Below are 23,028 nucleotides of genomic sequence, written 5' to 3' on the forward strand. Positions count from 1 at the left end.
TACCATTTCAGCTCTTTGCAACCTTTCAAATAAAAAAGAAATTAAGACTTCATTTACATACCACAATCTGTATCAGAGAAGTGACTTTTATTCAGTTTGCTGTTTATGAAGATTTCTGAGAAAAGACTCCGCATAGGAAGACAAGATATGTTTCTCATCACCTTACAGCAGGCGTCCTCAAACTTTTTGAACAGGGGGCCAGTTCACTGTCCCTCAGACCATTGGAGGGCCAGACTATAGTTTTAAAAAAAAAAACTATGTGGCGGTGCCTGTGGCTCAGTGAGTAGGGCGCCGGTCCCGTATGCCGAGGGTGGCAGGTTCAAACCCAGCCCCGGCCAAACTGCAACAACAACAACAACAAAAATAGCCGGGCGTTGTGGCGGGCGCCTGTAGTCCCAGCTGCTCAGGAGGCTGAGGCAAGAGAATCGCATAAGCCCAAGAGTTAGAGGTTGCTGTGAGCCGTGTGATGCCACAGCATTCTACCGAGGGCCATAAAGTGAGACTCTGTCTCTAAGAAAAAAAATATATATATATGAACAAATTCCTATGCACACTGCACATATCTTATTTTGAAGTAAAAAAACAAAACGGGACAATCACACCACCTCATGTGGCCCGCAGGCCGCAATTTGAGGACCCCGCCTTACACGATGCCGTTAACCTGGATAACCAGGTCTTAAAGCAGAATGCTAGGATGGTAAGCTGGAGAATGAGCAAGTCGAGGAACAGGAAAGCAGAAAATGTGACCTTGTGGAAAGAACACGGGGAGGCGGGAGCCTTGGGTTTGACATGTGTGACCTGGTGCAACTACTTAATTCACCAAACCTCAGTTCCCTCTCTTGTAAGACCAGGAAACTGGACTAAATGAACCTCCAGATGCAGTTCTAACACTCTAGAACCCTATGAGCATAACACATGTCCTCACTGGATTATTTCTAGTAAGAGACAGATAAAAAACATTACTTCCCTACATCACTGAATCTCTCAATTTTGTTTTTACAAGAACCTCACCCACCTTCAATCTAAAAAGACTCATACTTCTCAGGGATATTTTCAAAGAAGTTTCAAAATGAAAACAAACGTTAAGCAACTAATAACAAAAAACATCTCTGAGGACCAAGCAACTAATAACAAAAAACATCTCTGAGGATCAAGAAAAACAAACATAAATGAAAACCAAGAACCTTTCTCCACTAAACCTCACACCACTACAAATAACTGTTAAATAACACTTTTTAAAAATGAATGTTGTGCTAGAAATTAAAGAAGCCAAATACATTTATAAAACACAGTGAGGTGAAACGGTAGGAATGAATGGTAAATACTCTTTCAAGTTATTTCTGGATCTCATATCTAACAAAATAAACTTAGATTCAAGCTACAGGAATATGAAAAGCAAAAGTTTCAGAATTCCTTGGACAATGAGAAACTAGCATATTCCACTTAGTTAGCCTAACTTCAACTCTCCGCGAAGACTGCCCTGTACTTGGGCTTTTGTCCAGGAGGATTCCCACCCTTGCACCTTCACCTTTATGACTTGATTAACATGGGTGAAGTCTTTCAGAATAACTTTTGAGGGTGTTTTTTTTTTTTCTTTCCCCTTAAAGCCTTCAGACAGTAGGCTTTTGAGTGCAAAGCAGTCAGCCATTATCAGGTCTTCTCAGCTTCCAGCTTAAACTCCTGGGTTCACCGTGGTGTTCACAGCTTAACAGCGCCAATAACCAAGGTTTGCCGTAGCTCAGTTGGAACATACGCATACCGTGTAGCACTTAGGAGCATTTTAAAATGCTAGAGGGAATGAGGATATTTTCTAGAAAATACTAACAATTAATTGAAATACAGCTTTATCACCCTTTTTCTCTACACCTCCATATAAAATTTTTTATCAACACCCGAATGTAGCCTTTTCATGACATCGCTGCCACCCTGGCTCTGGCTGACCCATCTCACCTTCCGCTGCCTTGATCACATATCCACCTTTCTCTTCACCAGGGCACACGGCAAGCAGCTGCATAATTCTGTCCAGCAGCCCGTGGATCACCTCAAACCCAGGATTCTTATTATAATAAACAGCACAGAGATGCCTGTAATTTTTTGCACCTACATCTGTAAAAATAAAAAAAAAAAAATGTCACAAGGCCACATTAACCATTACTTAAGAAACTAATTTACTCCAACAGAAACTTGGCAAAGTCAAGATAAAAGAAACCAAAATAAAGTGAAGCATCCAACCTCAGAAAGGCAAATAAGATAAAATAATCTTTTTTAATCCTCAAATTCTCTAAGATGATTTATTTGGGGGAAAGAGTGAAAAGCCCTTAATGTTAGCCCAGAGACAATAGGGCTTCGCTGCAGTATTAACTGGTAAAACTCTCTGTAAACAATTTGGCAATATATGTGTATAATCAGAGACTTGCAATTTTATACTCCTTTGCTCATGATACTATCCAAAGGGAATGATACTAAAAAAAAAGGCATGTAGAAAGACATTCACTACATTATTAACAATAATAAAAATTATAACCAGCCTAAACAGAATTACTTCTCAGGATACTAAATGGGTGTTGAAAAGCATTTTTTTTTTTTTGTCTTGAGACAGTCTCACTTTGTTGGCCAGGCTAGAGTGCTATGGCATCAGCCTGGCTCACAGCAACCCTAAACTCCTGGATTCAAGACCTCCTCCTGCCTCAGCCTCCCACGTAGCTAAGAGTATGGGTGCCTGTCACAACACCAGGCTAATTTCTTTTAGTAGAGATGGGGTCTCACTCTTGCTCAGGCTGGTCTCAAACTACTGAGCTCAAGTGATCCTCCCACCTCGGCCTTCCAGAGTTAGGATTACAGGTGTGAGCTACCACACTAAGCCTGGAAAGCATCTTTATGAAGGTTTATCATAGCAGAGCACGAGCAAATTCTCATCATTGTAAATTTTCTAAAAGGAAGCTACAAAGTTCAAAATGACCCAAACTAAATCATATTTTTTAAAGAATAAACCTAGGTTGGAAAACCATGAAGCAAGGCAAGAGAAAGACTACCACCAAAGTTAGGTTGGTAACTCCCTAGGTAAAGGGAAGGTGCCGGGATGGGCAGGGGTCACACAAGAAGCTACGGAGACACAGTCGGTATTCCATTTCTGAACTTGGGTAATGGTTACACTAGAGTTGGTTCCATAATGTTTTAGAACTATATATTACATATAATCTTCACAATTAAAACATGAAAAAAAGGCAGAATAAAAAAGTATTTAAAGTGATGATACAAAATGGACAAATTTGAAGACTTTACGCTAAGTAAAGTAAGCCCCCATTAAGAGGACGCATACTGCATGATTCCACTTACATGAGGGATCTAAAGCAGGGGTCCTCAAACTACGGCCCGCGGGCCACAAGCGGCGGTGTGATTGTATTTGTTCCCATTTTTTTTTACTTCAAAATAAGATATGTGCAGTGTGCACAGGAATTTGTTCATAGCTGTTTTTTTTTTTTAAACTATAGTCCGGCCCTCCAACGGTCTGAGGGACAGTGAACTGGCCCCTGTTTAAAAAGTTTGAGGACCCCTGATAAAGTCATTGAACTCATAGAAACAGAAAATAGTGTAGTCACCAGGAGATGGGGAGGGAAGAAAAGTGAGGAACTGCTGTTTTATAAGTATAGAGTTTTAGCCATGTAAGAAGAAAAAGTTCTGGACATCTGTTACACAATAATGTGCATATAGTTAACAATGCTATAATGTATGGCACATTTAAACATTTGCCAGAAAAGTAGTCCTCATCATATTTTTTAACCACAATAATTTCATTTTTTTATTTTTTCCACAATAATTTTAAAAAGTATATGAAGAAGAGAATCACAACTATCAAAATATAATCATAAGCCAAAAAACTCCATGCACAGGAAAAAAGACTGAAAAGAAATATACCTAAATGTTAACAGAAGTTATGTTTAGGCAAGGATAATTTTCTTATAACTTTTATCCATTTTCCAATTTTTCTGTGATTAGTATATATTTATTCAACTTTGAAAATTAAAACAAACTAACAAAACTGAATATATTAGAAAAGAATTTTAACAATCCACATGAACCCTGTTGAATGACTTGATAAACACGGATACATCCATACAATAGAATACAATTCGTCAATAAAAAGGAACAAACTGTTGATAGACTTAACAATTGGATGACTCTCATAGGCATTATACTGAATGAAAGAAGTCAGCCTCAATAAGCTGTAGACAGTATGAGTCCATTTACACGAGATTCTGGGAGAGGCGAAACTATAGCAGCTGACAGATAGTGTTTGTCTAGAGTTAGGTGGGGGGGGGGAAGTGTGATTAAAATGGGATAACGTGTGGGATTTGAGAACTTGTTTGGATCTTGTAGGGATAGTTATAAGAATCTAAATCTGTATTAGAACTCATAAAAAAAAAGAAGTGCGTATAAAGGAAGACTCAAAGTCTTGCGACCCTTTAATAAATTCTGAAGACCACTGCTCTAACACAAACACTAAATGAATGTTGGCCGCATTTTGCTCTTCAAATTAGGAAAAGAGAAAGAATGAACTAATGTCCATCTGAGGGTATACGCTGAACACAGAATGCTGCTTCAGATTAGCATATATTGAGCACAAGCACTTTCACAGATTTATTCCCACGGTAACAGCTACTAGCCGCTGTTGACATAAAATACAGAATGCTTTTTACCTTCGAGATACCCAAACAAAGCATGGATATTTTAAGACACTGTACTGTATTTTAAAGTAATATAAAAATCGAATACATAAGTGGAGCAAAAGGGAAACTATTATGTGCTGGGTATTTAGTATCTATCTATCAATTAATCTACACTCTTATTTAATTATCAAGACAGCCATATAAGATAGGCATTATTGTTCCTATAAAATGACAGACAAACAAAAGCTCAGAAAGATGAAGTAATTTGCCCAAAGTCAAGCTAATCGGCTGAAGCCAATCCCAATTAATTACATAGCTAACAAGTTACAAAGCCAGGACTTGACCAGGATTGGCTCTGAAACCCATGCTTTTCACTAGATGGTGTACATTAAAGGATTTAGATGGAAACAAACAAGTAGAAAGGCAAACTTATAAGTGGCTATATGCCTACTTTATACAGTCAAAGATTTGCATTCTTGAAATGTTTTTGATACCCTAAACAGATGTTTTAATTTTTAACTATTTTCATAATATTTAGGAATTCTATTTCAGCAAATGGAATAAATTATTTTCAAAAGTCAGTGAAGTTTCTAGCCATTGACGGTATTTCCTCACTGAGCAAACCATAAGAAATAACTGCTCTTCCCACTTACCATTTTCAGTGGTTCACAGCCTCCTACTCTAGAAATCCCTAAACAGTAGAGGTCAAAGCCAGTACAAGGCTCGCACAGTTTAAAGACTCAATTATTTCCTGAGTAAATGACTAGAGCCTGGGAAAGAAGGTAAGCACACACCAGTAATTATTCAACAAGGCTAGGAGCAGACACTGGGCCATATTCTAAGCCAGCTGAGGTAAGAAAGTAAGTAGCAAACCATTGCCACTCTACTTAGTTCCCTTTTTCAAGGATAAAGAAATTTGGCATCTAAAAGCTATAATCAAAGGTATCAGAATAAAGATCAATATTAAAATCAGGCAGGCACGAAACTCCATTAAACCAAATGCATAAACTAAAAGGAGAGGCCTGAATCTATGATAGGAACACAGTCTGTCTCTCTCTCTCTCTCTTCCTCCCCCTAAAGGGAAAAAAATGAAATGAAACAAAACTAAATTATGCCTTTCATACTACTGACTTGCTCCTGGGTATCTCCACCATGTGGAACCCATTTGTTGGTGTCACATGCTTCCACTTTAATACACAGGCACATATTGAAACTACTTTGTAGTTTCATTTTTCTTTTTTTTTCTGTGAGAGAATAGCCCAACAGTAATGCCACCATTAAGAGAGCTTAGCAGCATAAACTGGAAGCTTTATTTTGGTAACCTTTGCCTTGTAATACTCTTTTCCTGATCTCTCAATTATGTAAAACTTACATTTCTGATAAAAGTAGCAACATCTGCATTAAACACTTAGAATTAAAAAAAAAATTAAGTGATAAGAATAGTAAAATCACAATAAAAAATACGAAAGTTTAGAATATCACGCTACAAAAAAGGTTTCAGGATATTTATAGTATATACAATAATGAACTATATACTTTTAGATTTGATTTTTAAATTTTTTAAAGGAAGGCCACTGATTTCTAAAGCTATGTATCAAACCCACCATAATAATTAGATTACCCTCATTATTTAGGCACTCCCCCCAACCCTACTGCTGATTGGCTAGTCTCTCACATTTCCTAAGGGCTACGGCTCTCTCCGGGTCTGCTTCCTCATATCCTGCTAAGATACTCTCTCTACTGTAGCTGAATTGAATTAAAGGAGAAAATAACCACATACTTATTTTGACCCATTCCTTCTTGGAGAAATTGCTAGGATTAGTAAAAGTCCTATTTCCTAGCATTTTACCCTGAGAGACCATATTACATCACAGGAAGCTCACTAACTGCACGCCACAAAATAAGAGCTATTTAAATTTCATGCCAAAGCTAGGGTTTGTTGAAAATGCCTCAGTTCTTTATAACTCAGTTAACAGACCTCTTGTGTCATGCCATCAAACAATTCTGCTTTTTAAATGGGCCTGCCAAGTATGTCAGCCTAAATTATCCATGTACTTCACAGACTTCAAAGTACTGCCTGGAGAGGGCTGAGCTAAACCACCCAAAGGAGGGCCGGCTTGCTACGATTCTATAAGCTAAAAGAACACGCCAAATGATTTTTTTTTTTAAGAGAAAAGAAAAAGGAACGGTACATAATGTCCCCTAGTAGATGACTATTGCACACAACTCAAATTTTCAGAACAGACTCTCACGTGGTATAGACCTTCTTTCACCAAAATATCCATGATCAAAAGCTAAGGTGTTCAGTTATGTTATCATACATTGCACAGATTGCAAAAGAAACAGTCTTCAAAAGAACCTCTCCACCCCTATTCACACATTCACCTGGAAGCCCAAATAAAGATGACAAGAGAAAGGATACTGGGAAACCGAAAAGGCTTCTGGGATAATGAGGGCCTGATATAGAGCTTAACAGACTGGCCATGCTCAGAAAATCAAACAAAGCACCTTGATTTTTAAGTCTATTCCATCAGACAAATTTATTTAATATTAGTACCCATAAGACTGTAACTTATATTGCAAATTTTTCTTTTTCTTTTTTTTTTAAATTTTTCTTATCTCCTGAAGAATTTCTGTGTAGGACTAAATGATTCACAAATGCAACAAGAATCCTGTGAAGTACAATGCCTCCAAAAATCACATCCGGTGTGGGGAAACGGGAACCTTCATACACTCCAGGCAGAACTATGAATTTGTAGAAATTCCTTTTGGGAAGAGAATTTGACAAGTTATCAAACATTTAAAGATGGATACTTATGGACTAATCAATTCTATTTCTTAAAATACCTATTTGTATAAGGGTAGAAGAATAGTGATAGCAACAGACACAGTTAAGAAAAAAATTTGGGAACAAAAAAAAAAAAAAAATCTGGGAACAAACTAAAAATTGATCACGACAATCAGAGTAAATATAGTGTATCAATATGATGAAAGATTATGCAGCCATTAAAAAGAAATGAGGTGGACAGAATATGTTCATAGGAAAACACAAGGTACAGAATAGAAAAAGCCCACAATCCTATTTGTGTAAACGCTAAAAAGTATTTATCCACATCTGCAGCTATAGAGAGAAATGTAAAATACATGGTTGCATATGCACAGGAAAATTCAGGCAGATAATTTTAAGATTAGGGAGAAGTTGGATACTTTTTTAAAAAATAGGAAGGCAGGGCGGCGCCTGTGGCTCAGTGAGCAGGGCGCCGGCCCCAAATACCAAGGGTGGCGGGTTCAAACCCAGCCCCGGCCAAACTGCAACAACAAAAAAAAAAAATAGCCAGGCGTTGTGGCGGGCACCTGTAGTCCCAGCTACTCGGGAGGTTGAGGCAGGAGAATTGCCTAAGCCCAGGAGTTGGAGGTTGCTGTGAGCTGTGTGATGCCACGGCACTCTACCAAGGGCGATAAAGTGAAACTCTGTGTCTACAAAAAACAAACAAAAAAAAAAAAAAAAACCACCAAAAATTAAAAAAAAAAAAAAAATAGGAAGGGAACCAACTTACTCTTAAATTAAAAATACTTATTCATATAAAAGCTCTTAAAACATTACAAATATATTTTCAATTTTCAAAACAAACATTAAACTTAAGAACAATTTTCCTTAAAACAGTCCTATATCATAGCACCCAAGTGCAGACTTTTCTTTTTTATATAGTGCTAAAAAGCCAAGAAACAAATGTGAGGAAAAATCTGTGACTTTCTAAATGTGTGAAGGAAAAAGTTCTATCCTTGTGGGTTGGCTTTTATTTAGTTAAACCTGGAATGGATTTTTATCTATTAAAAAAAAATAATACCCAATGCATGACAGAACACATTATCTTCAAGTTAGCAGATCTTAACTACGTGGAGCCAAACATACTAAAATAACTTTCTATATTAAAAATGATGTATTTACACAGCTAAGATGCCATCACGTATGCAAATGATGCTACTTCAAAAACTGTTAATGTCAATGCTTCTTATACCCATATTTTTTGAATTATTAATTGGAAATTCTACATGCCAAAAGTATGAAATAGTGATGTTAAATTAATCCAGACTGATGACATAAGCTCTCTCCAGAAAACTCCATGCCACATATGGATGCTAAATAATCTTCCATTACTCGAGGGCTCCACAATTAATAGATAACTTCTCAGAACTCAGGTATTTCACAAGCCTATAGTGAAAATGCTTTTAAGGAGCTATTTTCTTTTCTTTTCTTTTGAGACAGAGTCTCACTTGGTCACCCTTGGTAGAGGGCTGCGGCACCTTAGCTCACAGTAACCTCAAACTCTGGGGTTTAAGTGATCTTCTTGCCTCAGCCTCCCAAGTAGCTGGGACTACAGGCACCCGGCCCACCACAACACCCAGCTATTTTTTTAGAGACAGGATCTCGCTCTGGCTCAGGCTGGTCTCGAACCTGTGAGTTTAGCCAATTGACCCACCTTGGCCTCCCAAGTGCTGGGATTATAGGCGTGAGCCAATGCACCCATTCTAATGAACTATTTTCAAGCATCAAGTTATATTAAAAAAAAAAATTTGTAAAGACCTAGCCCCTATATTTTAGTAGCTTACAACATAAGTCAGATACACAAACCCCAACATATGGCATACATATGGCACAAACTGATATGATATTGAAAACAAACCCAATCAAAAAGAAGTAACTGACTTAAGTTCTATGGCAACCATGGTGGTCAAGGGAGGAGAATGGAACATGAATCTTAAATAAATATTGTGATTAAAGTTTTAAAAAACATTCTGGATTTGTACACCTAAACTAGGCTGGGTAAAAAGCTTTAGGGAGAATGTGAAATTTTAGAAATTACTGAAATGGTGATATGGAGCAAAGGAGAAATGCAGCTTGAATCAGGACTATAGCAATGCTTTGGACAAAGTAGTAGAAGTTAGTAATGTTCCGTGTAAGATGTGAAGGCTCCAAGCAAGCATGCTACAGGAATAAAGTGATGCTAACTGGAGCCTCAGAGTGGTTAAAAGCCTTAAGCCAATTCCATCTAATTTAATAATGATTAAAATCCAAAAATTTTTAAATGCAGTAACCAAAGTGCACGGCCATGTGATTATCAGGGCTTTGCACAGATAGATGTTGAATTAACTGGATGACTGTATCCTGCTACATCTAAATCAACCTATGTATATTACAAAACCAAGCTATTCTTCTTTCTTGGGCTTTTGTTCCTTTTAAACTTAAACTCACTCAACTCAGTGATGTGTTTTCTCCCCCCATCCTGGTGAGGTCCTAGGTATACTGGCAGCTTCAGTGACCACTGAGGAATAAACTATGATCGCAGATTTCGGTCTGTGTTTAAGAAAAACCCAGAATATTGGACTTTGCCAAATACAGTTGCTTTGCTAGGCATAGAGATTAGTAATTCACAATTAGTCCTTTGCTCCTGAGAAGCATTTTTTTTTTTACTCTTTTGTTTATAAGTAGTTATTCTTGACATTCAATGGAAAAAAACAAAAATATTAATGACTAAAGCCAACCAATAACCCATTACAACAGTCTGCTATGGTGGTTTCAGAGCTACCTCTGCTAACTTCCCTGTTATAAAACTAAAAAATTTACCCCACAGCAGAGTCTGCGCTCAACTTTTTGTTCCAAAAACATAATGCCATTCTAGCCAACAAAAGTGATAAATCAGCTTAGTCCCTTGAGTGATGACTAATTTTTTTAAATGCTGCCTCAATTCAGATCCTAAGACTCAAATGCAGTGGCTGGCTCAGTCTCAAAGAACCTGAATGTAACTGATTTTGATTGGAAGTCTTAATGTGTCTGATTTAGATTGGAAGTCTTAATGCTTAACAAGTATGTCTAACAGCCTCACACGACAGGGATGGTCAGTCAAAAAACTTCATGTTAGAATAAGAAACTGTCCAATTTGTTCAAGCGTGACAATAGAGGCAGGCAGAATGCAGGAGAGATGACTTTCGTGGGAGGCACACTGAAAGCCGCTATAGATTCCATTTCCATTTCCATTTTGGAAGACATGCTTGCTGACCCCAAACTGGGGTGAAGCTGAGTTTTTCCCTTAATACTACAAAACAAGTTAGTACCAGTTGTCACCCCCTGCTCTGCACTACCAGGGCACCTAGCATGTTTTTTCTGAGCATGATCTCTCTCTGACATGATCTGTAAGAAGCTGCTAAAGGTCTTCCTCAAGACTGGCAGCTCTTTCTCTTATTACATCCTGAAGCAGTCCCTAGCAAAGGCAAGGAACTAAGAAATACTTTGCTCCAGTGTGCTGACTGAGATCATCTGGCTCACCCTTGCCGCACACCTCTTCCCTGCTGAACCAGTAGTTCGGGTACTGCTCCCACTATGAAAACTTGGGGCCAGGTGCAGCAAGCTCACAGCTATAATCCTAGCACTTTGGGAGGCTGAGGAAGGAGAATCGCTTTTTACAGAGATTCCCTACTCTACAAAACAATAGAAAACTTAGCTGGGTGTGGTGGTGCATGGCTACAGCCCAGCTACTCAGGAGACTGTCACTTGAGTTGAGGAGGTTTGGGGTTGGCTTACTGTACACCAGCCCCAGGTAGCACAGTAAGAGCCTGCCTCAAAAAGAAATTTTAAAAAGGAAAATTTGGGAAATGTTCATATTAACTGGAAAACTCCTCTATCATTTCACTTTTGATGGTTTAAATTTTTTTCTTATAAAGGTTTCATAATTTGGGAGGAAATAGCTAATGTAAATCCAAGAGAGAAATGGTTACTGGTTTGAGATGGTAAAAATACTGTCAATTCATTGAAAAGAAATGGGTGATGAATTACTCAAAAAAATAACATTCCTATTTTCTTAAGAAAATTCTCATATTAGCATTATTTCGTTTTTTTTTTTTTTTTTTGCAGTTTTTGGCCGGGGCTGGGTTTGAACCCACCACCTCTGGCATACGGGGCCAGTGCCCTACTCCTTTGAGCCACAGGTGCCACCTTATTTTGGTTTTCTTACACTAAAAAAAGTAAGGCACAACAGAACCAATTAAGCCAAATGTTAGGCTTAAAATCTGCCCCAAGTGCCTCAGCAAGGTGACATTCACCCTTAAATAGCCAGTGAAGGCTTTCAAGTCGTTCCAGCAGAAAACTGCTATAGACAAGCATATCAGGTATCTGGCCTGAAGGACTGCTAAGGTTAAGAGCAAACATCAACCCTTCTTACTATGTGGCTAGAACTTTTCAAACGTCAAATTCATTTAATCCTTAAAACACATCAGTGAAATAAGTGCTATTATTATCCCCTTCTACAGATGAAGAAGCCGAGCCAGTGAGAGTGCAGTCGGGCTGCAGAGTCTCTGTGGAACTGTGGTGCTTTGCTGTCTCCCCCGCAGGCCTCTATGGACACCAGATGGCCAGTAGGGAATCCACATGGACATACTTAGAATACTCTATCAGAAAAGCATCTTTTGTTATGAAATAGAATCCAGGCCTATCTAACAGAAAACATACTCCAAATAAATTAAAACAAATCTATGTTTTCAAGATGGTAGACTTACTGAGCACATTTACCTCCTTTCATTTCTCAACTCTCGATGAAATGCTAAAAACTTTTAAAGAGAAAGAATAAATCACAATATGGTATAGGATAATGGGAAGAAGTATTATAATATCAGATGGAAACAAATCAGTATCAATAGGGAGAACAGAGTAGAAAAATTAAAACTAAAAACAGGTATAAAAGAGGTCTTTTACAGAGATGAGAACTACTCTTCCTGATGAAACAAACTACCAAGGAAAAAACAAATCTCTGAGTTAAAAGTACATGGACTGGGTTTCTGGGGTAATCACCTAGGTGATTTGTTAAAAGATGACCTATAGCACTAGCGCTTAAAAACAGTTGTCTCTCAACAGGAGAGTTACATCCAAGCACAGTAAGAGAAGCAGAGTAGAATCTTCCCAGCAAACTCACATTGAAAAGCAAACACGAAAGGCAATACAGTAAAATATTCCATGCCTACAGTGAAAATTTTATGGTGATGGTGAGACCCCAGCTGCTCCTCACCCTCACCCTCTAGACTCTAAGCTGCCACTTGAGAGCACGTCCAGCCCTGTAGAGCCCTTAGGAAGTCCTGGCAAACAGGGAAGAGACCCACTGCTGAAACAGGATTGCGATGCTTTTGAGGAAACCTAGTGGAATTAACCTGATCCTATATATATAAATAAAAACAAATCACCAAAAATCAAAACAATATAAAAAATCAAAGAACTACGATAAAAGGAAACAAGTTGAAGCTAACAGAAAAATTTGACATTGAAATTATTTCAAATTTTCAGTTATAGGCACCAATGGAGACTTTAAGGCATAAGAATGCTCAAAACTATGTGCAGATGGCACTAAAAATATTTTCTATTATAGATTTACCACCCAAAGAAAATTCTGCATAGACCGATATTAAAAATGAACTTTTCTTTTTTTTTTTTTGAGACACAGTCTCACTATATTACCCTCGGTAGAATGCCATGGAGTCACAGCTCACAGCAACCTCAAACTCTTGGGCTTAAGTGATTCTCTTGCCTCAGCCTCCCAAGTAGCTGGGACTACAGGCATCCACCACAACGCCTGGCTATATTTGTGTTGCAGTTGTCATTGTTGATTAGCAGGCCTGGCTGGGTTTGAACCTGCCTGCTTCGGTGTATGTGGCTGGTGCCCTAACCCCTGAGCTACAGGCACCAAGCCAGAACTTTTATTTTCTAAAGATATGTGCACTATATCTAAATTCTGGCCCCAGGTTCAAGCTCAATATTTTTTGCGGCCCTGGGAAAATTAATACCTTTCTGCCTTTATTTCCCAATATATTAAATGGGACAAAAATATTGGAGAACAGATAGAATCCAACCTTGGCTGAAAAGTTTGCTATGGACAGGCCACATATGTCAGTCAAAGGGATTATACCTCCATAATCTATTTCCCAGCCTGGAGTCATGGCTCAGTCCTGTAATCCTAGTACTCTGGGAAGCCAAGATAGGAGGATCACTTCAGGCCAGGAGTTCAAGACTAGTTTAAGCAAGAACAAAACCCTGTCTCTACCAAAAATATGGGTCTGATAATTAAGTTCACAAACTCATCCTAGAAAAAAGTGCTTTGAAGGGTGACTAGGCACTGGTGTGCATAGCTTCCCAAGGGGAGGACTTCAGAGGTGATCATGGTGATATTCAGCCGTGAGATATGTAGTGCTTATTCTAGGATGAGTTCACAAACTTAATTGTCTGACCTCAGAGAAAAAGTAGCCGAGTGTGGTGGTAGGCATCTGTAGTCCCAACAACTTGGGAGACTGAGGCAGGAGGATCACTTGAGCTGGGAGTTTGAGCCTATGGTGAGCTATGATGCCACTGTACTCTACTATAGAGGCAAAAAAAAATCAAATCTATTTCCCAAGATGGATCAATTTATAGCCAATAGTTTTGACTACTTTTGATGGTTAAGGAGGATACCTATTATCCTCTTCAGGAGAAATTGAGAAATAGGCCTCTGCTTTTGTCAGTTGATTCAAAATTTTATGGAGTTTGGATTAAGAATCACTGAATAAGCACTGCTAGAATTTAATCTGTTAAATCTGGGGAACCAAAGAAGCACTATTAGCAAGTGAGTTACTTGGGGCAATGTTCACCAGGAGATAACTACACAAATAGCTCGGAATAATCAGCTGTACTTATATTAGAAATTAGAGACATAGAGTTTGAGTAAGACAAACTTCATTGGCAATTAGATTTAGATACTTACTAAATATATATTCTTAAATAATCACTACCTTTCAAGTGTTAGACCAAGCAACTTGCTGTACTAACAAGTCTAGACCATACTCAAAAGGGATGAAAACTAGTAAAAAGCATTCACAGTCACTGATACAACAGTGATGGTAGATAGTCACTGATCCACTGACAAGTTAAGATGATATGCATATAGGCCGGGCAAGGTGGCTCACACTTATAATCCTAGCATTCTGGAAGGCCAAAGCAGGAAGATCACTTGAGCTCAGGAGTTTGAGACCCTTTCTCTACTAAAAACAGAAAAATTAGTTGGGTGCTGTGATGGGCACCAGTAGTCCCAGCTACTAAGGCAGGAAGATCACTTGAACTCAGGAGTTTAGGGTTGCTGTGAGCTAGGCTGATACTATAGTACTGTAGCCTGGGCAACAGAGTGAGACTTTGCCTCAAAATAAATAAATAAATAAATAAATAAAAAGAAAAGAAAAGAAAAAGAAAAAGAAAAAGAAAGAGGCCAGGCACGGTGGCTCACACCTGTAATCCTAGCACTCTAGCAGACAGATAGTGGATTGTCTGAGCTAATGGGTTTGAGACCAGCCTGAGAAAGAGCTAGACCCCATCTCCAAAAATAGCCAGGCATTGTGGTGGGTGTCTGTAGGCCCAGCTACCTGGGAGGCTGAGGCAAGAGAATCACTTGAGCTCAAGAATTTGAGGTTGCTGTGAGCTATAACCATAGCACTCTACCGAGGGTGACAAAATGAAACTTTGTCTCAACAAAAAAAAGAAAAAGATGATGCGCATATAAATCACATGATGCAAGAAAAAAATTCCATAATACTTTTAAAGTTGAGGTTCTAATAAAATTATTAAATTTTTTGCTAAAATGTGCTTTCTATTAAAAGAAATGAGAAATACAATGACCAAAGATCTGGACTCTGATTTAAATAAATTAATCATAAAATTAAATTTCCACATGAAGTGTATATTTAATGATAATAAGGTACAATAATGGTGTTATTAAAAACAAAACAATTGGTAGTGCTTATCCTTTAGAAATACACAGTCCAAATAGCCGGGTGTTGTGGTGGGCGCCTGTAGTCCTAGCTACTTGGGAGGCTGAGGCAAGAGAATGGCCTAAGCCCAAGAGCTGGAGGTTGATGTGAGCTATGCCACAGCCCTCTACGGAGGGTGACAAAGTAAAACTCTGTATCTTAAAAACAGAAAAAGAAAGAAAGAAATACCACAGTAAAGTTTGCTGATGAGATGATACAATGAAAATAGATTTACACTAAAATAACATGGGGACGGCTCTGAGCTTGTGGCTCAAGCGGCTAAGGCGCCAGTCACATACACCTGAGCTGGCGGTTTTCGAATCCAGCCCAGGCTCGCCAACCAACAATGATGGCTGCAACCAAAAAATAGCCGGGCTTTGTGGCTGGCAGTTTAGTCCCAGCTACTTGGGAAGCAGAGGCAGGAGAATCGCTTGAGCCCAGGAGTTGCAGGTTGCTGTGAGCTGTGATGCCACTAACCTCTACCAGGGCAACAGCTTGAGGCTCTGTCTCAAAAATAAATAAATAAATAAATAACATGGGGGAATTGGTGGTGATACAGATGAAAAGCCTGTGTTGATAATTATTGACACTGGGGTGGCGCCTGTGGCTCAGTGAGTAGGGTGCCAGTCCCATATACCAAGGGTGGTGGGTTCAAACCCGGCCCCGGCCAAACTGAAAATAGCTGGGTGTTGTGGCGGGCACCTGTAGTCCCAGCTACTGGGAGGCTGAGGCAAGAAAATCACTTAAGCCCATGAGCTGGAGGTTGTTGTGAGCTGTGATGCCACAGCAGTCTACGGAGGGCAACAGAGTGAAACTATCTCAAAAAAAAAAAAAAAAAAGATAATTATTGACACTGGAAACTGGATTCACAGATCTCTTTTATGTATACTTGAAGTTTTCATAATAAAAAAGGGCTTTAAGACAGTATACAAATCTAAGGTGACTCATTCTTACCTTTGCTTGAATCTTTGACCACAATGTCAGAGATTTCAAACAGTTTCAGAGGAAGGGGCATCTTCCGATTGGCTGCTATGGTCTTTAGGAGGCCAGGAAGGAGGGTAGTGCGTGCCACCTACAGGAAAAGACATGAAATTGCACTGACCAAATAGCCAAATAAACACACTTGGTTCAAGACAAAGCAGAAAGATGCCAGGGCTTCATAGGAAGACCCTTCTGGAAAATATAATGCCTTAACTATCCAAGTAATTATAAATTTTCAATTCCAGGACACTGAAATTGAACTGGAAACTGAAAATAGTCTGGCTTCCAAATTTACAAAATGAACAAACATAAATTTGATTAAAAAAATCAATGAGAAACAATGAGAATGTTACTTTCTTTGCATTATTATTATTATTGCTTAATATTTCAATGCAGCACTTCTCTGATTTCTTTTCTGAATGTATTTATGTTCGTTCATTCTTTACGAGGTTTTAATTTCTAGTCCTTATCTTAAACATTGTTACTGTTACTAAATTTTAAGCCTCTTTAATTTTGTGAAGGCAAAAAATGGAAACCTAATAAACACATGTATATGTAAAAAAAAAAAAGAGAAACAAATATTATAACTTAAATATGATTGCTAGTCTCTAAGCAATGGTTATTTTATTCAATATATATATAAATATATATATTTTTCAATATATATATAAATATGTATTATATATATATATATATATATATTTTTTTTTTTTTTTTTTTTTTTTTGCAGTTTCTGGCCAGGGCTGGGCTTGAACCTGCCACCTCTGGCATATGGGGCAGGAGCCCTACTCCTCTGAGCCACAGGCGCTGCCCTCCTTATAATTTTTAAAATTAAAGCTGGCTTTCAAGATTTCAAATACATGTATGTAAACTTTCATATCCTTCCTCATCTCACAAACTAAGTGAAGCAGATTACAAGAAATACAAATTTTTATTTTTATTTTTTATTTTATTTATTTTTGAGACAGAGTCTCACTTTGTCACCCTGGGTAGAGTTCTGTGGTGGTGTAGCTCACAGCAACCTCAAACTCTTGGGTTTGAACAATTCTCTTATCTCAGCCTCCCGTGAGTGAGGAAATACAGATGTTTAAATGCATTAAATGTGAATTAATCAAAAATTTAAAAACCAGGACTAGGGAAAATACAAATATAATTAAAATACCACCACAATGAAGAAAACAGAACACAAATAAGTAGGCACTAAAAAGGCTATACAGCTGCAATGGGCAGGCTGCGACTGTAGTCCTCAGCTTTTTATTAATTAAAGCAAGTACAAAAATACGTGCTGTTATTTGGTTCTTACTATTTATAAGAAATGCACATCTGGGTTCTTTAAGAAAGCAAAACCTGTGCCCTATAAAGATATATAAGTGTTACGTACCCACAATAATTTAAAGTTAAGAAAAGCAAAACTTCCCTGCTTCTGCTTTTCATCTGTGAAATAAACTTCTCACTTTAAAGTTATATCCGAGGTTTGACAATTAAGTGCCACGATGTGTATGTTGGTAGCACTGGTAAACAGCTCAGGAGGGTTCCATAGCCAAGGTATTATTAGTGTCTCAAAGTTGTGTTTATGTCAACCTATGGTGGTTTCTCACTAATGGCATTATTTTTGTTGAGTCTTTTTGGCTCAGTCGGCAGGGCAGTGCAGGCCACATACACCCAGGGTGGCGGGTCTGAACTGGGCCTAGGCCTGTTAAGCAACAATGACAATTGCAACCAAAAAATAGCCAGGCGTTGTGGCGGACACCTGCAGTCCCAGCTACTTGGGAGGCTGAGGCAAGAGAATTGTGTAAGCCCAAGAGTTTGAGGTTGCTGTGAGCTGTGATGCCACAGCACTCTACCCAGGGTGACAGCTTGAGACTCTGTCTCGAAAAACAAAAGAAAAAAAGCAAAGGCTATAACCTTGAAATGTCCTCTATTCATCATTAATATCCTAATCTATAACATAACTCATTTAATACTATTAAAGTAATATCATCCTCATTTAAAAATATTTTCAAACTCCACAGGAAAACAGCCAATAAACTCAAACAATTACAATCACAGACAAAGGCAACATAGTCCAGAACAGAAGTAATGGCTAACTTCAAAGTGACTGACTTATGGAGGTGCTAGAAACAGGTTTTGATTCATTTATACAAATGAATGGAAAAGATAAAATCTGAAAATGGTATTAAAAATAAATTATGAAATGAAAAGTTCAGACAGGAAAGACTGGGGCAAATAACATAAAGCAAGTAAGAACCAACTATAAAGTAAATCAAGAAAAGATTACTTTAAAAGTGTTAAGAACTTTTGTCAGCTAAAGCATGTAAGAACCAACTACAAACTTATCCCAGAGGTAGAAAAAGCTCAATGATTTTACCATCTGAAGCATAAATGAAGAGACTTCTCCTAACTCATGTACTGCTTCTCAGTCTTTACTCAAATTCTTACCTGAAACTCAGCTGTTTTAGGATTACTTATGTGGACTGCCTTCGTTGCGGAGATATCCAAACCAAGTTTATCAGCAATATCTTCTTTGGAGCACTGTGAAGTTCATACAAAATAGACTGATGAGGCAAAGCAATGACTAAACTTAATATAGAAAGTATTTAATGATGTTCATCAATTTATGATGGTCTAATAGTGATATTTATCCCTTACATAAATCAGTAAGTTAAGAACAAGCTAAGAACAAACATACATCAAGTGCAGTCCCATAGCAGAAGCAATTTAACAGTAACAGTTCTCTTATAATGAGTTCTAGCTATGATAGGGAACTAAAGTAAGTTTTTTCACATTATAACCTGAATCCAGGCCCTTCCTAAGCTAGCCTCCCACTTAAACTTTCTACTCTGATCTCCTAGACCATTCCCTGATTCTCACACTTTTCCCTGCCTTTACCCGAAATGCTCTCCCAATCCCACTTGCAGCCTTTTCCCCAATCCCCTACTTGAATGACCCCTCTTTCATAAAAACATTCCTAGTGACTCTAGTCAGAAATTCTGTGTCCCTCCTACCATATCCTTTTACCCTGGCTAACTACACTATGACTGGGGGCAGAAGGGTAGGACTGAAAGCAGCATTCAAGTAGCCTGATCTCTGCCCAATGTTCTTTCTACAGGTACTACATTGTGTGACTTCTGTGCACATGCTCAGTGAAGCTCTTTGTAACAAGCCTACCAAAAAAGAGGAGGGTGCTTGTCACCTGAAAACCACCATTGTAGGTGAAAGTTATGAAAATAAAACTCACCATTAGGTACATCAAGTCTAACAATAAATGACTAAGGAGCTAATCAAATACAGTGCCTTCAGAGGAAATGCTCAAAAAATATTAATGATGATGATTAATAAATTGTTACTAATGCTTAATTTTTGAAAACAAATTTAAAGCTTAACATAAAAATTGACATGCCATGAGATTACTGTACTATTTTCTAACCTTAGGCAATATTGCTCATTGTACTGTTCTATAAAACGGTCTTCAAGGACTAGCTGGCTTGTATTTAACTTAGGAAAAAAAAGAATGGTAAAGAATAATTGAAATGGTAAAATCAATTAACAATGCCAGTTCTAGCAATTCTTGCCATACTTTCATGGGAAAGATCTTGAAGCCGAATCCAGGCATTGCAGAATACAGCCTGCTAAGCTGCTACGTGCTGTGGCTGCCATCGTGGAGAATGGGCACAAGCACTAGCACACTGTGGATGGGCATTTTCCCCACGGCACAGAGGAGCCTTGCAACAAAATTTAGATGTAATGTGATCAGTTACTTGGGAGATAATGCAATTCACTCTCAGATGGATCTAGTAAGGTCTGTGTAAAAGAAAAAGGCTTTCCAGGCACACAGGCGTGCGGCTATCTATCTGATATCTGAGTGACCTTGTGTTCTATCATGATCATGGACGATGACAGGGATAAAAAGCAATTAAAATTAAGCTGTCCCAAAGCAGCAGTAGCTAGCACATAGAAAGGAATACTTTTTTTTTTTTTCCTTTTTGAGATAGAGTCTCAAGCTGTTGCCCTGGGTAGAGTGCCATGGTGTCATTGCTCACAGCAACCTCCAACTCTTGGGCTCCAGCGATCCTCTTGCCTCAGTTTTTCTATTTTTAGTAGAAACAGGGTCTCACTCTGGCTCAGGCTGTTCTTGAACTCATGACTTCAAGCAATCCACCTGCCTCAGCCCCCCAGAGTGCTGAGATTACAGGAGTGAGTCACTGCACCTGGCCTAGGAATACTTTCTAAATGTTGATATTTATATGTTTATTTTTTTTTTGTTATTTTAATGTTAGAAAAAAATATAAGTAAACAAAGCTGATAATTTTTACAGATATTATTTTTATAACAAGGTTAAAGGAGATAATTTTAAAAGTGAGCCAATTGGAAAGAAAATATTGCAGCTGCTATACAGATATAATAAAGATCATAATGATGAAATGTGAATTACACTTGGGAAGTCAAGGACTAGGTTTTAGAGAAAGAATGGCTGTTCCTCCGTGCAAAATTACATGTAACAATAAAGACCATACGTGCTCAGTGATGCTTAGGTTTGCTTTAAAAATGAGCAATTTCCTAAATACCTTTAATGTTAAAATTCCTATAGAAAAATTCATTACAGACCTGAAACTCTCCAGCATCTCTCTCTTCCCTCGCCTAGTGATACATAAAAAATGTTGTAAAGTGACTGTGGGCAGCTGAACAGACTGTTACAGACTGTTTCTAACATCCCTGGTGTGAAACTTCAGTCATGGGTCTTGAATGCACAGAGGCCTGCGCTAGAATCCCTGCTCCACAGACTGGCTGCAGGGAGTAGGAAAGTTACCTAAGTTAACTGCTGTGAAAGGAATGACTCCTTCACAGGGGTGTGCTGAGAAGAAATGGAACTAATACACAAAGCCCTGGGCCTGGGGTAAACACTCCCTGCAGAACAGCCACTCCTCAGGACGTAGCCCACATGCTTCCCCAAAGATGCATGGGGCCACAAGCTGCCAATCAAAATGCAGCGCTAATATAAAAGGGCAAAACCTGCCACATGCTGAGGTTTTAACACCAATTGTTTCTGGGGAGGAAAACAGAATTAGAAGTGGGGACAGGAACTGTCATGATTTACTTTATATGGTTAAAGTCTGAATCCTTTAAAATGAGACTATTCCTATGCCACTTGACTATTAAAAAAACAAAAATAAATTTCTCAGTGTTACTTTTTCTATTTTACTTTACATGGATCATGGACGCTCATGACTAAATATACTACTAAATCATGGATGCTCATTGCTAAATACATACAGTATATGTATACAGACAAACGACGTGGACTACAGTCCTAGCGTACACGGCATGAGACCATGGAAAAGCACAGCTCTCGGAGTCCACAGGCCGGGACTCCGGATCTGGTTCCCCTGCTGTCTGTGTAAAATGCTAGGCACGCATCCTCTCCTCCACTCCAGCTTCCTCACTGGTACAGTGCCTGATATACAATACATCCTCAAAAACGCTGCTGAATGAATGACTATAAATCAGAACAACAGAAGTATTAAACTAGACCACCAGTAAGGTTCCTTAAATACTCTAAATGACTGAGAATTTCATAAGTAAGGTTCCTTAAATACTCTAAATGACAAAGAATTTCAGGATTCTTAGTTGAGTTACTGGGGAGAAAAAGAAGATGCTTGTTTCCCTCTGTAGATTGACAAGCTGAAACTTGCTGAAACTCAGGACTACACTGTAGGCACCACAGAAATGCTCAGCAAGAGGAAAAAGGAACTACAAATTGCACACACATTTATTCTTTCAAACGGTCAATCTGGTGGGGGAGGCATATTTCCTTCTGATTTTGTAATAAAATTCATTTCCTGATTTGGGCCTTTTATGTCAGCTTTTCAACTCAAAGCAAATGTTTGTGAACATGTTCAAAGACAAAAGAAATAAGTTTAATGTGGAACAGTCCACAAGCCCTTAACCAGGGCGGCATCTAGCGGGCACAGCCACAACCGAATTAAGACCAAATAGTCTAACTTAATAAATTTGGTTATGAAATACACTGTGAGCCCTCAACACTCAGATGAATCTATAAACTACTTGGCTGTCTGTCATTTAAGACATTTTTCTCTAGACCTTCATGTAATTCTGTGATTGTAAAAAGAAATGCTTCAGTATTTCTTTACCAGAAATTGTGCTATCTCAAGCAACAATTCTTATTATTGTTATTCTTTAGAATCTGGAAATTTCAGCAGTCTAGATTTTGTAAATTCGTATAAGAAATCACAGAATAATTCAGAGATTCTGAGGAAATAATCAGCTAAGCACAAGACATACCAGAGCGAAGGTAAGCGCTTCCGTGAAGCCAGTGGCTGCCATGTCATGTCTGAGAAGCTCAGTGAGCTTATTAAGAGGAAACTGAAAAAGAAGTATTCGCTTTATTTCGTCTCAATAGAACTTCCTATTTTTTAATAAAAAGATTTATATAGAACATGGCATAAAAAGGAAACCACCCTTCCACCCTAACATACTGCTAATGCCACCATTTCCCCACCAATTGTATATCCCCGGCCCACTGCCTTGCCACCGCTTCCTCCACACAGAA

General features: G+C 38.3%; 1 protein-coding gene across 2 annotated transcripts in view; it reads right to left on the minus strand.

The window, feature by feature from the left end:
- The window catches only part of FARSB (phenylalanyl-tRNA synthetase subunit beta), a 71,773-nt gene that overhangs the window by 20,611 nt on the left and 28,134 nt on the right, over window positions 1-23,028 (minus strand). For both annotated transcript variants that reach the window (XM_053597112.1, XM_053597113.1), the window contains exons 13-16: window positions 22,761-22,841; window positions 18,900-18,992; window positions 16,434-16,551; window positions 1,951-2,106 (exon numbers count right to left, since the gene is read on the minus strand). In XM_053597112.1, coding sequence (XP_053453087.1) covers window positions 1,951-2,106; window positions 16,434-16,551; window positions 18,900-18,992; window positions 22,761-22,841 — 448 coding nt within the window. The remainder of the gene's footprint in view (window positions 1-1,950; window positions 2,107-16,433; window positions 16,552-18,899; window positions 18,993-22,760; window positions 22,842-23,028) is intronic.

The sequence above is a fragment of the Nycticebus coucang genome, chromosome 7 (genome assembly GCF_027406575.1).
Source record: "Nycticebus coucang isolate mNycCou1 chromosome 7, mNycCou1.pri, whole genome shotgun sequence".
NCBI lineage: Eukaryota > Metazoa > Chordata > Mammalia > Primates > Lorisidae > Nycticebus > Nycticebus coucang.